The sequence below is a fragment of the Mastacembelus armatus genome, chromosome 20, assembly GCF_900324485.2.
Source record: "Mastacembelus armatus chromosome 20, fMasArm1.2, whole genome shotgun sequence".
NCBI classification, from domain to species: Eukaryota; Metazoa; Chordata; class Actinopteri; order Synbranchiformes; family Mastacembelidae; genus Mastacembelus; species Mastacembelus armatus.
The window spans coordinates 15,370,864-15,385,437 of NC_046652.1; the positions used below are offsets into that span (position 1 = coordinate 15,370,864).

At 38.3% G+C, this 14,574-nt stretch overlaps 1 protein-coding gene across 1 annotated transcript in view; it reads left to right on the forward strand.

The window, feature by feature from the left end:
- Positions 1-14,087, forward strand: part of LOC113121843 (cadherin-20) — a 55,967-nt gene extending 41,880 nt beyond the window's left edge. The window contains exons 7-12 of the mRNA XM_026292681.2: positions 644-897; positions 5,799-5,935; positions 7,674-7,795; positions 8,420-8,537; positions 10,512-10,763; positions 12,788-14,087. Of these exons, the coding sequence (XP_026148466.1) occupies positions 644-897; positions 5,799-5,935; positions 7,674-7,795; positions 8,420-8,537; positions 10,512-10,763; positions 12,788-13,305 (1,401 nt within the window). The 3' untranslated portion in view covers positions 13,306-14,087. The remainder of the gene's footprint in view (positions 1-643; positions 898-5,798; positions 5,936-7,673; positions 7,796-8,419; positions 8,538-10,511; positions 10,764-12,787) is intronic.
- Positions 14,088-14,574: the final 487 nt, after the last annotated feature.

A 14,574-nucleotide genomic window follows, 5' to 3' on the forward strand; every position in this document is an offset into this window, starting at 1 on the left:
GTGGGTTTTCTCCACGTACTCTGGTTTCCTCCCACAGTCCAAAAACATGTATGTCAGGTTGATTGGTGACTCTAAATTGCCCATAGGAGTGAGTGTGAGTGTGTGAGGTTGTTTGTCTCTATGTGGCCCTGTGATGGACTGGTGACCTGTCCAGGGTGGACCCCTGCCTTTCACCCAAAGAGAGCTGGGATAGGCTCCAGCTGATCCCCGGGACCCTGGTTAGGACTAAGGGGGTACAGATGATGGATGGATGGATGGATGGATGGATGGATGGATGGATGGATGGATGGATGGATATGGTCACAAAACTTGACTCAAAAATCAAGTTTCATTTGTGGAAAAATCGCACTCAATGAAGTGCTGTCTACAAATCATTTTTAGTGTCGCTTGGTTAATTAAGCAGTAAAATAAATAACATGACTTATTACTTCCTCTAGTGATCTTTTAGTGGATATTTTACTGTAATATACCTCGAATGAAGAGAGTCATGGAGGAAAAATTCAAATATTTCTTGAATTCTTTTACTGACAACTACACAAAGTGTCTAAATTAATTTCTACACTTTTGTTTTGTTTTAAAACTCAGTTTAGTAACCATGAAAGGTGTCATCTGTTTAATAGATTTGTGTATTTTCTCCCACCAGCCACTGAACTTTGAAAACAAACCCAGTTACACTCTAAAGGTGGAAGGTGCCAATACACATCTGGACCTGGCCTTCCACCACCGCGGGCCCTTCAAGGATGTCACAATCGTGCATGTGAGTGTGGAGGATGTGGATGAGCCTCCAGTGTTTGACTTGCCAGCGTACTACATAGAGTTGCCAGAGGACACTGAGATCGGCACAGTGATGAAGACGGTGTCTGCGAGGGATCCTGATGCTGCCAACCACACTGTGAGGTGAGGAAAACAAAAAAGCACTCTCCTGGTTTCATACAGGTTTTTCAAACTTCAGTCCTTGTTTTCAAACAACTGTCCTGTGGCTTTCGATACAAAGCCCTAGAACACAATCATTATAAACAGAACAAAATCAATTAGGAAGTACATAGAACAGATAAATCATTAAATTTCCTAAATATAGAAGCACAAATCCTAGGATGTTCCCAAATTCAAATATATTATTCAGCAAAGTAGACCTGTGTGCTATCTATCTGTTTGTTTACATGTAATATGTATTTAGTAGAAAACAAAAAAAAACCTTTCAATGAGATCCTTATTTCATTATTTATACTTTGTATGTTAAACGCCCATAATATTTTACATTACAACAAAGCATTGTTTAAAGCATACAGCAATCTTACAGACACTGAAGAAAATAAAATAGAAGAAAATGTAGCTTCTGTTTTCTTGCTGCCATAAAATGTAATTATTATTGTAGCTAACTCCAGATAATTATGAATAATGTCATACATGAATGAACATAGGCAATGGTGGCAGAATAATTTACATCCTTTACCTCAGCAGAAGTACTAATGTATTAATGTAAAAATACTCCATTATAATTAAAAGTTGTGTATTCAAATATAAATGTACATTAGTAATATTAGCAAAATGCACCAAAAGGAACAAAGCTATCACTTTTGCTTCAATATGTGAGCTGCAAATTGTTGCACCCTCCAAACACATTTCTGTCCCTACCTAAGTCCTAAAAACTTATTTTGCAATGCAGTTGATCTCACTTTAATTTAAATGAACTAGTTAGTATTATAAAAATAAAAAAATAATTATATAGAAAACACATTGAAATGCCCTCACCACATTTCAAACACAAACTTAGCACCAGACTAAAATCACTTCATTAATTAATACATGCTTTTTAAAATACACTTATCACATGTTTATTGAGCAATAATATGCAACTGATGTAATATTATCCGATGACCAGCAGGGAGCAGCATCACAACATAACTTCTCATAGCAAGCGATATCTGCAGGCTCTTTAGTAAATTGACACAATTGAACTTACATTAATCAGCATGTGTGTTTCAGAGCTCCACAGTGGGACAGCTGAAATTGACAGAGCTGAGGATGAGGAGAACAAACATTATAATATTAATAACAACCTGCCAAGCTTCAACATTCAACAATTGACACATGAAAACTAGAGGTGCTCTCTGTTTATAAGAATATGTCCAAGAGGAGATGTGTCCAATCCATGTTCTCTGAGGGCCACTGTCCTGCTTGGATCAGGTTTGTTCAGTCTATCAGAAGCTTGAAGATACCATCTCAGATGAGGGTGGAATGGGGGGAAGCAGGGGCAGACTGAAATATTAACTCAAACTGAGAGTTTGACTCCATCCCAGGCAACTCTGTAACTGCAAATCCATAGTGGACTAACTTTGTAGGTCTACTCTATTTGCTGATGTAACACGTACCAGACTAGTTTCAGATTTAGCTGCACCAGTATGTTCATTTGGGAGGGAAGTTATCAACAAAATACAAATATTTGGCACTGACTAACAAGTAGCCTCTCTGAATACTGAGATTTAAGTGTATGTACAGTGTGTTCACTTTCCCCATAACCTTGTGCTGGCAAGTCCACAATCAATCTTTGTTGTTTTTGAAACTTTAATTCAGTGTAATTGCTTTGATATAATAGTTTTCTGTCACGCTATTATCCACTTATCTAGTCATGCTGGATACGTCGTTTGTGTTTCAGTGTTTTAGGGAGTTCTTTACCTGTTCTGTTGATTTCTGCTAACATAAGAATTTGCATTTCCAGTTGTGTATTTGCCATAAATGAAGTCCTCTTACAGTATGATGGCATCATTTCTTTACTTTATTACAAACTTTGCTACATGTACACTGTCAGAGTGTGGGGATCATGTTTTGATCCTCTTATCATTAACAATAAATAGGGGGTAGTGTCCTTTGATAGATCACTACCTTATATCCTGCTCCCAGTATAGTATCACTCTACATTCTACATTGCTCTCACACCATGTCTCACTCCATGTACTCTGCCAGATGACTGACTAACAGAACCATAACGTATGTGGAGCTTAATGGCATATTAAAGTGTGTTTAACAGTAATAATTATAAAAAGTTTGAGTGCGAAACAGAGCCCAGACTTGTAGGTCTTGGCATGTGCAGAACCTCAAAGTAGCACATCTCAACAGGTAGCATAGATCAACCATACACCTGTTGGCTTGTTGCAGGTGGACAGTTGCCATGCACTATGCTTGCTATGGTCATCAGTGAGAAATACAACGATAGCATTGTTGGTACTGCTGCAGTGGGTAGATCAGGATACAAGCAGGACAATTGGCCTCGAAAACCAGGGTTGGGCACCACTGTCCAAAAGTTCAATAGGTAGAAACTGGATTTCTTGAGGTTCTTGATGTTTGACCTCTCATGAAAGTCAATTTTGACTGAGTGGTGGGGAGTGTTACTCATTTGACCTCTATTGATTCGTTAACACATTGAGGGCCCCTGAGGTCATGTGTATCACTACACCAACCCAGCAATCAACTATGTCATTAGTGTTGACAACTCAAGTTATGAATGGGTGTTAAATTCACTTGAGTGTCTGGACTGCATTGAAAATGGCTGATAAATGGTCCCATTGGCTACCCCCTCTGTTTAGTGATGGTTATTCCAGTTTGATAAAGATCAAACAAGTGAAACATCCTCACAAACCTCAAGCAGGTCCAGTTGGCACCTATAACACTTGTGTATACACTATGAACAGGTAGACCAAGACTCTTCAGAGACATATTTGAGAGTATGTTTCTGTGATCTAACCAAACACATGTTTTGTGGTAGGCTGATTGCAGACTGCACCTCTCATAAACTCATTACAACTAAAGCATTTAAATAGCCTGTTAATCCTCTGAAAGGATCAATGTGTGTCAGCAAGTGACTGTCATGTTGCTCAAGATGCACCGTGTCCCAACTGTACATTATACAGCCTCCATTAGGGCCAAACGAATGCACACAGAATGCCACAGTGGCTGCTTCAGCTCTTTTCAGAGGTATGAGCTTCTGTAAGGTCAAAACTAACATGTTTGCTCAAAATGAACTAAATACAGTAAAACTGGGCACCCTTTGAAAAAAATAAGTAACACATAACTTACAAATGAAAAGTTGAATTCCAAAGCAATAAAACACATACTTGGTTAATTACACTGAGTTTTGTCTGTGCCTGGTGTGAGAGGGCATTAAAAATGGTTAATGTCTAAGCCCTAATCAGTTTTTTTGTAATTTCTGCTTGAAAAACATAATCAGATTCAATCACCAGTAGATCCACAACTTGAACGCACTTGGTTTCTATAGATAAGTGACATTTGAAAGAATTTTGCATCAGCAAGTCAGAGAAAGATTTGAAAAACTACAGCAGCAATGAAATAATTACTTCTGCCTAATCAAGAGTGAAAACTCCCTTTTGAAACACAACTCCATCTCTAATAATGCACTCCTGTTCATTTAAGATATATGGTATGCATTGGAGAGCTAAATATGGCACTTTCAGCGAAATGCTGTGCTCGTATCTCGTCTTCTCTTACCTTATCTTATCTTGGCCAAAATATTTCCATTCAAATAGCCTTTCCACAATTGGTTTCTAAGTTGAAAGCTCATGCAATTTATTATATACAGTGCATTGCCAGATATATTTCCACAGTCTCTTGACTTTTTGCTGTTGTTTGACAACTACTAGACAATAAAAAAAATTCCTGGAGAGAGCAGAAATCAGAGAAATTAGCAACACATGCAGCCAAAGCTCTGATCTGAATATCATGTTTTACCAAAACCTTCAAAGCTTATTCTGCATCCTGGCTGAACGTCATGAAGAGATTTAGTGAGATCGACTGAATAATTTCTTCAGTCTGAATCATTAATTGTCAAAAAATATCAAAAACCTGTATGAGTAAAAGCCAGATACATGAATTTAAAACAGTTCAGGCCAAAATATAATGAAACATATTGTTCTTTACAGACACAATTTTTTTCAGATATGACCGTGAAATGTCGATTACAATGTCACGTTTCAAGATAAAAATATTTCAGTTTCACTGGAAATCTTGGAAGATGTTATTTTTTCATACAAGGTTGATGTAATATTTTGCAAGATATGACTCTTGTACAAACAATTTTGTTTGTTACTTTCATCTGAAGAACAAAGAACAAAAACTAAAAAAAAAAAAAAAAGAATTTGCAATAAAATACTAATTATATAAGCTGCAAATTTTCAGAGTTTAGAAGGAGGAATCAGCTCATTTAAAACAATAAATCAACTGTTCAATAAATTGTTGATGATTCTTATCATACCAGCTAATGTTTTTTTTTTTTTTTTTTTTTTGATTTGGACTGATAAGACACACACAGCCTACACACCTTTACTTCCTCCAGATGTGAGCAGAGTGAAGCAGCCCACAGATGAACTCTGTCCATGTGTAAACACAGGACACCTCATGGTTACATAAACAGGTTTCTGCTTCACAGCCTGGAAAAGGATGTTCACTAGATTCTCATCTGTGTGTGTCTGGCTGTCATTGCATGCTGCTCTCAGAAGAGCGTTTTGGAAATCGGCCCATAGATGTAGGAAGATGAGCCAAGGCACACGCTGCAGGTCTGTGTATCCCTGGCTTAAGTTTGGCAGAGAAGGCAGATACTCTGATTAAGCCCTAACTGGAGCCTCTTATTATTATTGTGCCTTCAGCTGCCAGCCTGTTGCCTTATCATACAGATACATGCAGCACATGCTGTGTGCATATATCACCCTCAGCTAGGATAACAGGCTACCTAATTACACAACAGTGCAATGATATTCAACATTGATGTGTCTTTTTTTCTTCACCAGATATTCCATTGAGAGGTCCAGTGATCCCGAGAAGTACTTCTACATTGAGATCACTTCTGGGTCGCTGATGACGGTGCGTCTGCTGGACCGAGAGGAGGTTGGCTGGCACAATATCACTGTCCTCGCCATGGAGATGAGTATGTCATATGCTCTCAAACACAAAGACACAATTATTTTTGCAATTTTTCAATCACAGCTAATTTTCACTGAGTGATCATTGAAAATATTTCAACATGCTCCCAAGATATGTTCGATTACTTCAAGGAATTTCAGGAATTGAGAACTTATCTGTATTGCAATACAATGGCAGGTACAGTAGCTAAGGAAGCAAAAGAAATGAACTTGATTTTGATGTTTAGCTTTAATCATACTCAAGTAAACAAACTAAATTTACAATGCCACAAATTTAATAGCCAATCCTGTTTCACCCAGTAAATATATGCAGATTTTCAGGAGTTAGGTGCTAAACCAGTAACCACTGGTCTCAAAGCAGCCACACACACACACTCACTGTGAACACACAGCCAATGCTGCGGCGCCCAGGGAGCTGTTGGGGGTTCGGTGCCTTGCTCAAGGGTCTGACCTCAGTTGTGGTATTGAAGGTGGACCTGGTGCTACCTAGTGCTAACAGTTAGCCTACTGCTAATAACCCAGTCCCCCAGTTCTCTGTAAGTCAATTATATTTTGGGTCAACAGATAAAATACTATTAGGGTTACTGCTACTGTCAGATTATAGATTTTGCTTATACCTATTTTGTACAGTTACATAACAACAATTTAACAACGTAAAAGGTTTTGTCCATGTTTGTTGTCAGGTTTTGTTAGCGTCTATTATGTATAAAACCATACCATACCATATACCAGGGTATCAAACCACTATGGCTGTGTTAGCCACCAATTACAAGATAACAGTTAATTTCATAAGAAAAATAAGATGGCAACCACACTCACCACTCTGGGACATCAGCTAGTATTTGATCCTGGTGAACAGGCTCCTCATCATTCTGGGTCTGAATGAGCCTCAAACATACAGCAAATAGCTGAATCTCTTCAGTATTCCCTTCTGCCTTCTTATCATGAGACACAGTGATTTAATCTACCTGAGACAACCGCAGATGTGGGAATTATGGAGTGCCTGGCATCATTTGCATATTTCAGTATTTAAAAATATTGAATCTCCCAGTGAAGAACAGAAATCTGACGTTATTGAAGGATTTTTTTGTGACTTTACCCAGAAAGGGTAATTCTATGATTAGATGACTATAATGGTACAAACACAGAACCAGTGATTCTCGAAAACAGTTTCTGCAGAGTTATGTAATGTAGAGCAGGAGATGCCCTGCAGATCTTCATTTAGCTGGTGGTAATAAAAAGTCACTGTCATGCTTCCCCCTTTGCTTTGTTTGTCTGTCTGTGTCTTTGTTTGGTAGACACACATTAAAGGGGATGGTAATTGAATTAATGACTAATTAAATAATTTTCCGAGTGGCGTCTAATTAATATTCTGATAGAAAGGGCAAGAAAGGACATAAGGTATGATGTGATGGAGAGAGAGAGAGAAAAATGATAGAAATGACATGGAAGATTTATCTGAAACTCTTTACTGTCTTTTGCTGTTCATATGATTGAGCAGATTTTTTTCTTATTCTGCATTGTTTTATATATACTGTCAACGCTGCTGTTGGAAGAACACCAATCAACCTGACATACATGTTTTTGGACTGTGGGAGGAAACCAGAGTACCTGGAGAAAACCCACACAAGCACAGGGAGAACATGCAGACTCCACACAGAAAGTGGTGGAGTTTGTTGTAAATGCTGGGTTTCCTCATTTTGCCTGACTTGTGTGTTTACTTTATGTTGTGTGTTCCTACAGATAACCCTACACAGATTTCGAGTGTATCTGTGGCGGTGAAGGTCCTGGATGTGAATGATAATCCTCCATCGCTGACAGATTACTTGGAGGCTTATGTGTGTGACAATGCCAAAGCAGGGCAGGTACAGAAACAAAATCTTCTGACATGAAAATATTTCACATCACAGCATGAAAAATTGTATATAAAGTTCATTAGTCATTTATAGAATGCTATTTATTTATTTATATATTCTTAAACTCAGATTTGAAGTACATTTTATGATGATTTATACTACTCCACTCTACTCCATAAGAAAAAGACAGAACTTTAAAACCTAACATACAGCATTTTTACAGGCAAAGGTACTAATTATCATTAAGACTGCACATAAAAATACTGTATAAAATTAAAATATGGCACATTATGATGAACTAATGATGCAGTATATACAGAAGTTAAACATTTCTCTAGCAACTAAAAATTTTAAATTCTGCTCACACATTGCTGTCTTGCTGTCTAGATATGTTTACACTTTGTACTATACTTATCTTGAAGTCATGTGAAAAGGTCAACAGAAAATCTCAGTTGCATAGATAAGAAATAGGAAATAAATATTTTTACTTGAACAAAAAGAACAGTAGTGGTTGTAATACTGCAATCTGACAAAAGACCTTATGTAACATAAAAGCCTGACGCAATCAGAGCCAAAGATGAATCTGTGCCTTTCTTCCACTGGGATTCAACTCTGTGTGTTCATGTAATCCAGCTGATCCAGACAGTGACGGCGGTGGATCCAGATGAGCCGCTGGGTGGACAACACTTCTACTATAGCTTGGCTCCAGAGGCTGCCAATAACCCCAATTTCACTTTGAGAGACAACCAAGGTACATTAGTTTTGTCATACGACTGGGCCACTTCTTGGTGTTCACACAGGCTTAACTGTGAGCTATAAGCATTACCCAATTTCCCTTTACATATTGCCCTTTACATATTGCCCTTTACACAGCTAAAACCCAGATGTTACCCTCAATTTTTATCTTAAGGACTTTTAAGTAGGATGAAAAAAAACCTTCAGTATCAAACCTGCTGCATTTCATATAATATTTCAAGTCTTTAAAGTTAATCTGATCTAATTTATAGTTTGTCCTACAATCAAATGAATTGAAGTTGTCTATCTGCTTTTTTCCTTAGGTGTACTCCCTTCCTCTGTGCATCATGCGTAGTTAATTGCTCAGTAGTGTACTAAACTCACATTATTTATGTTAAATAATGTATAAGTTGTTATACTGATAAATGACCTTTTTCACAGGCTAGATTATGATCTCTGTTTAAATTTCTTCACTCTGTCACTTATTTTTTAAGTGGATTTTTAATTTTTCATTAAACTAAGTGACTGTGATGTGACTCTGTGCACTGCACATAGGCGAGCTGTGTTTCTGTTAATCAGACTTAAGGGTTAATACTGAAAATACTGAAAGATTTAGGGCTGTATTTTCCTGCAGGCACAATGCCAGCACTGGAGCAAACAGTTGTTTGCAATTTTCCTCAGGCAAAATTCAATGTTATGCATCTGTGTATATTTTTAAATGTTTTTTGCACCAAACAAATGTGAGCCGCTGTTCATGCTGATTAGGCAGCTGAGTGCAGTTTTTGGTGCTTACTCGGGACTGAGATTGTATTTCTTTTATTGTATTCTGAATGAGAACACCTCTAATGCAAACGTAGAGACGCACAAAACTCTCCAACAACACACAGATGGCCCATTACGCACACAAACAAAAAGTACTACGCATCTTTTGTTTGATCAACTCCTCAGGGTATCACGCACGACCAAACCTCTGGCTGATTAAACATATCAAATACACAATAATTTACAGTGCTCTGCAGATTATTACAACTGAAAGAACTTGCTCCATGAAGTACAGTTTCTGAAATACACAATAATAAAAAGCTGATTTTTTTTTAATGTGTTTATCCACTGCACTGCAACATTTTGAAGTTGTCCTTGATAAATGAAACTGGATGCAACATAACTTCCCTGAAAATAATTGTTTTGGCAATAAGGAAAGAAGACTGGTGCCCTAACTTGTGTCTAGGATATCGAAAAAAAATCCAAAATCTCTGTAATGAGAATTTAAATTTAATTTAGCCATATTTACGCAGTCATAAAAAGCAGCCTTTGGCATCTTAGAGACAGCTAAAATTAAAAACTAGGCTAAGCAAGATTTACAAAAGCTTATTCAGGCCCCAGAACACAACACCTGAACAGAAAATTGTTTCCTCCAATTTTCAGATCCCCGTACTGGCTTGCACTTAAATATAGAATTTAATTTAAATCTGTACTTATGGTCAACAAGTCTCTCTATGGTCTAGGCACGAATTATATCAAGGATATGTTTGCTGAATATAAGTCTGGTAGGTCTCTGAAATCTACGGGAGCTGGTCAGATACTCATGCCCAGAGTTCACACTGAAGATAAGGAAATGGCTTTTAGTTATTATGCTGCTCACTAAAAAACAGCAACTGAACGATATGTGAATTCATTCATAGTTTTGATATTGTTCACTTGTCCTAGTAAATTAGTCTGAGCATGAAGTTAAAGCTGCTGAGATGTTGTTTATATATGTATATTCTATATTTCTGTCATGGTCTCTTGTTTTATTTTCTATTTATTATTTTGCATTATTATAGTTCTTTTATGATAATATTTATTTTGCCATGTGCATTAGTCTCATATTGTTTTCAGATTTTGTTTTCTTCACATTTATTCTCTTATTTTCATCTGTAATGCAGTCCAATTACACAAATCTGTATGAAATTTGTTCCACGAATAACATTTTGATTTGATTTGATCCCAGACAACACAGCATGGATCCTAACTCGACGTGGAGGCTGGTCACACCAGGGCCAGACTGTCTTCTACTTACCCATCATCATCTCTGATAGTGAGCAGCCAGTCCAGACCAGCACCAGCACACTGACCATCAGATTGTGCAGCTGTGACCAGGGGGGGAACGTCATGTCCTGCAATGCTGAGGCCTACAGCCTGCCCACCAGCCTCAGCAGAGGAGCACTCATCGCCATTCTAGCCTGTATCTTTGTCCTGCTGGGTGAGTTATGAAATGCTGCTGTGAGGATCTGCAGAAGAGAGCCAGTGGTGTTTTGTCATGTAATGATATTTAGTCCAGGGTGGGGAGGGTGCTGGCTTTTACTGGACATTCAGTGAGATAGTGACCTGGCAGCCCAGATGCAGATATTTCCACAAAGTCTTTGTTGCCTCTCTTCAGAGGTTAATCAAGAAAATCCAAAACGTATAGCTTCAAGAGGCCTCTCTGGTGCTTGGGGTGAAGGAAACACTGGGGTTCTTTTAGCCAGAAGTGTTGGACTTTGCATGACAGATCTTGGTGTTTTCTGCCAAGTGGACAGTCGCCATGTGTGGGTCAATTGATGGTTGGTAAGTGCAGTAAAACTGTTTAGCCTGACATGGAGGTCTTCTGCTGCCAGTTCATCTGATAGGCCCAGAAAGTCTGTGACTTTAGAGGCATTTGTATTGCAGCTGATTTCCACAGCTACCATGTGGAAGACAATGGTATAATTTACTGCCCTTCACTCACCATGACAAATTTGCATCAGACTCTTTCACCTTTTCGAGCTCTATGGTGAAAAATGGACATGAGCCAGTGGCAGACCGCCTTTCCCGCTATTGTGTTCCCAGTACTTGGCCTGGCCTGAAAGAATAAAGATAATGTTTTATAACAATGTGTAGGGGAAGTTGAGGGCTGTAACTCAGAAGTTAATGCGAAATAACCAGCAGGCATTAGCATAATCTGAAATAGAACATAGGCCTGCAGCTGTGTTTTTTTATGTGAGAATAGCAGGAGTACACATGAAAAAACAGCAGAAAGCTGAAACACGTACTGAAACACATAAGACATTCTTGCAGAAAACTATTATGAACAGTGCAGTATAAATACTAATTGGTGATGAGTGGATAAGGTGGGATAAGAGGTGTCAGGGGAATAAACTAGTGAGAATCCAGAGTTGCTGCAGGGAAGGACAGAGTGGCCAGGTCTGAAATGACAGAGAATGGCACCAAAGAGCAAAGAAATGGCTCATGGACTAAAAAATGTGGCAAGTATGTTTTCATGTTTCACTGTAATACTACCTTGGGTAACATTTGCTCAAGTTGTTGAAGTGTAAGCAAATGCTAAAGTAATTATTGTTGGCAGTGAGCTAGTTAGGATCCACAGATGTACTGTATAAACATAAATGTGTTTTTATATCAAAACACAATTTTGGTGGCATATTATTTCTATAGCATGTTTCTTTTTACTGTATTTGTATATATAAAATAATGACTAAAAACATTTAATTAAAAAGTGTGGTAGGCTTCACAATACTTAAATTTTCTACTGAAATATTTAGATTTTGCTATTTTGGCCCTTTTATTGCCAGCTATATTCTGTATTTTGTGCTCTCTGAGTTGCTTTTTAGCATCAGATATGGATCTATTGTATTTACATAATAATTTGCAAATCAGGGTATTTTTATCTATGCAAAGTCTACCTGCTGAGCCATTGTGCTCTACAGAGAGAGATAAAATCGGGTCCATATCAGCTTCCAGGGGGAAAAAAAAAGCATGTTCCTACAGGATAACCAGTGCTAATAGATGCAATACTTTAGTCAAAATGCAATAAGAAACCCATATTTAATCCTGCACCAATGATGTCACACTGGCAAATGCCTCAGCTGACTGCTTCAGACACTCCTGCTGTATCTTGTTTTTCAAGTGGAGAATTTCTTTTGCATTCACGCATTTTCAAGTTTTACTTGTTAAAATGGCCATCATCCAGACTGATAGAAGTAATGACATGTCATCTGGACTGATGGTTAAAAAAACATAAATAAATCTTTAAACATTAGGCATAAGATTTTCTGCAATTTTCAAAGTTGTGGCATTGGTGAAAATTTAAACCAGTGATTGTAATCTATGTAGACTGTAGATGTACTAGAATCTAGACTGTTTTACACTGTTTTAATTAAAAAACCACTTGCAGAAATGCATTATTGTAGCTTGACTTATGTAAAATTTTTCCACCTGCCCTTGACAGTTATTATTTTTTCTTCATGACAGTGATGATTCTGCTCATGCTTTCCCTGCGAAGTCATCATAAGAAGCCCTACCTGTGTGACGAGGAAGAGAACGTGCATGAGAACATTGTGCGCTACGACGATGAAGGTGGTGGTGAGGAGGATACCGAGGCCTTTGATATTGCTGCCATGTGGAACCCACGTGAGGCACACCCCAACCTGGGCAAGATGAGGCAAGACATGCTGCCGGAAATAGAGAGCCTCTCTCGCTACATCCCTCAGGCATGTGTCATGGGTGGTGGTGGGGACGGTGGCGTTCATGGGTATGTGCTAGCGAAGCTCCTGGAGGCTGACATGGACCCATGTGCACCACCCTACGACTCCCTGCAGACCTATGCCTATGAGGGCGAAGGCTCTGTTGCTGAATCCCTCAGCTCGCTCCAGTCAGGGACATCCAACACCGACCATGAGTACGACTATCTCAACGAGTGGGGGCCTCGCTTTAAAAAACTTGCTGAGATGTATGGAGTGCTGGACACAAACAGTCCCCCGCCGTGGTAGAACAGAAGAATCTTTGCCTTTTCAAGTATTAAACAAAATACCCCAACAAAAAGCGAAAATGGAATGTGTGCAAGGAAGACAGTAATCCTAGGATGTGCTCCTATCCACACCTATAATTGTTAAAACTTCAGTTCCAGCCAAAGCTTCAATTCTCCACACACATGAAGGCCTGAGGTGCTTACAGCAGCAGCAGTGTGAGATGGTTTTAAATCTCACCCAGAGATGGGACTTCAGAGATGGACTGGATTGGCAGCTTCATGGGCCCTAAAAAGAAACTGCTTCAAAGCACATATTAACTTGCCCAGCCACCAGGCTGATGCTGTGGTTTAAAGTGTAAAGTCATTTACACCACAGGTGAAAACAACAGTGCAGGACTACCTTATTCACCGCAGCATGGACAACAAATTAAAATGCTGATCCACTGTTTTGAGATCGTGCTTTTATACAGCTCATGACTCTGGCACAACAGAGAGTGAAAGTTAAAGTGAAGTGTCATTGCTGCAATCAAAGATGTGTTCTTTTTTTCGTTTAATCTGTGGAAAATCTTAATTTATTTCTTTGTTTCATGGGCTGTATTTATATTTTTTGCTAAGTTATTTGGATACATCAAATTGAGACTGTAATCTGACGCAAGGTGAGGATTATCTTTAAAAGATTTCATATATGTTGTAACTGCCTCTGTTTTCAGTCTGTGTAAGAACAAAAAAGTTTCTCTCCAAATGTGACATGACGTGAACAGCCGATGGCAATGCTGTAATTCTTTGTGGGATTTCCAGGTTGATACGTTTATTGTGTTATTGTTTGTATCATTTTTTACCTCTGTATTGTAAGTCTGTTTTTTTTTATCTCCAAAAAACATAAACCAGTTATACGTTCATGATGATAAGAGGCAAGCCATGACTAAAAAATCTTTAAATGGTACTGTGTATATCCCAGCAGATGGTCAAATGTTACTCAAGATGCATCGCCATACCTGGATGAGCACACTGACCAAGTCGCCTTTAGTTTTGGATCCACCACCGTGCCAACCAGAGACCGACGGCAGCAAGGCTTGATCTGTCCTGAACAAGAGACATTGATAATCTGCATTAAGTGCCAAGTGTAAAAAGGACAAAAAAAGATATTTTGGAAGACAAAAAAAAAACAAAAACGCAAAACATAAAACAACTAAAAGAAAAAACAAAGGATTTTACAAACTGGGTGGGAATTGAAAGTACGTTTTGATAATTCAATTGGGTTGAACTTACTTGAAATCAAATGTGATCAATC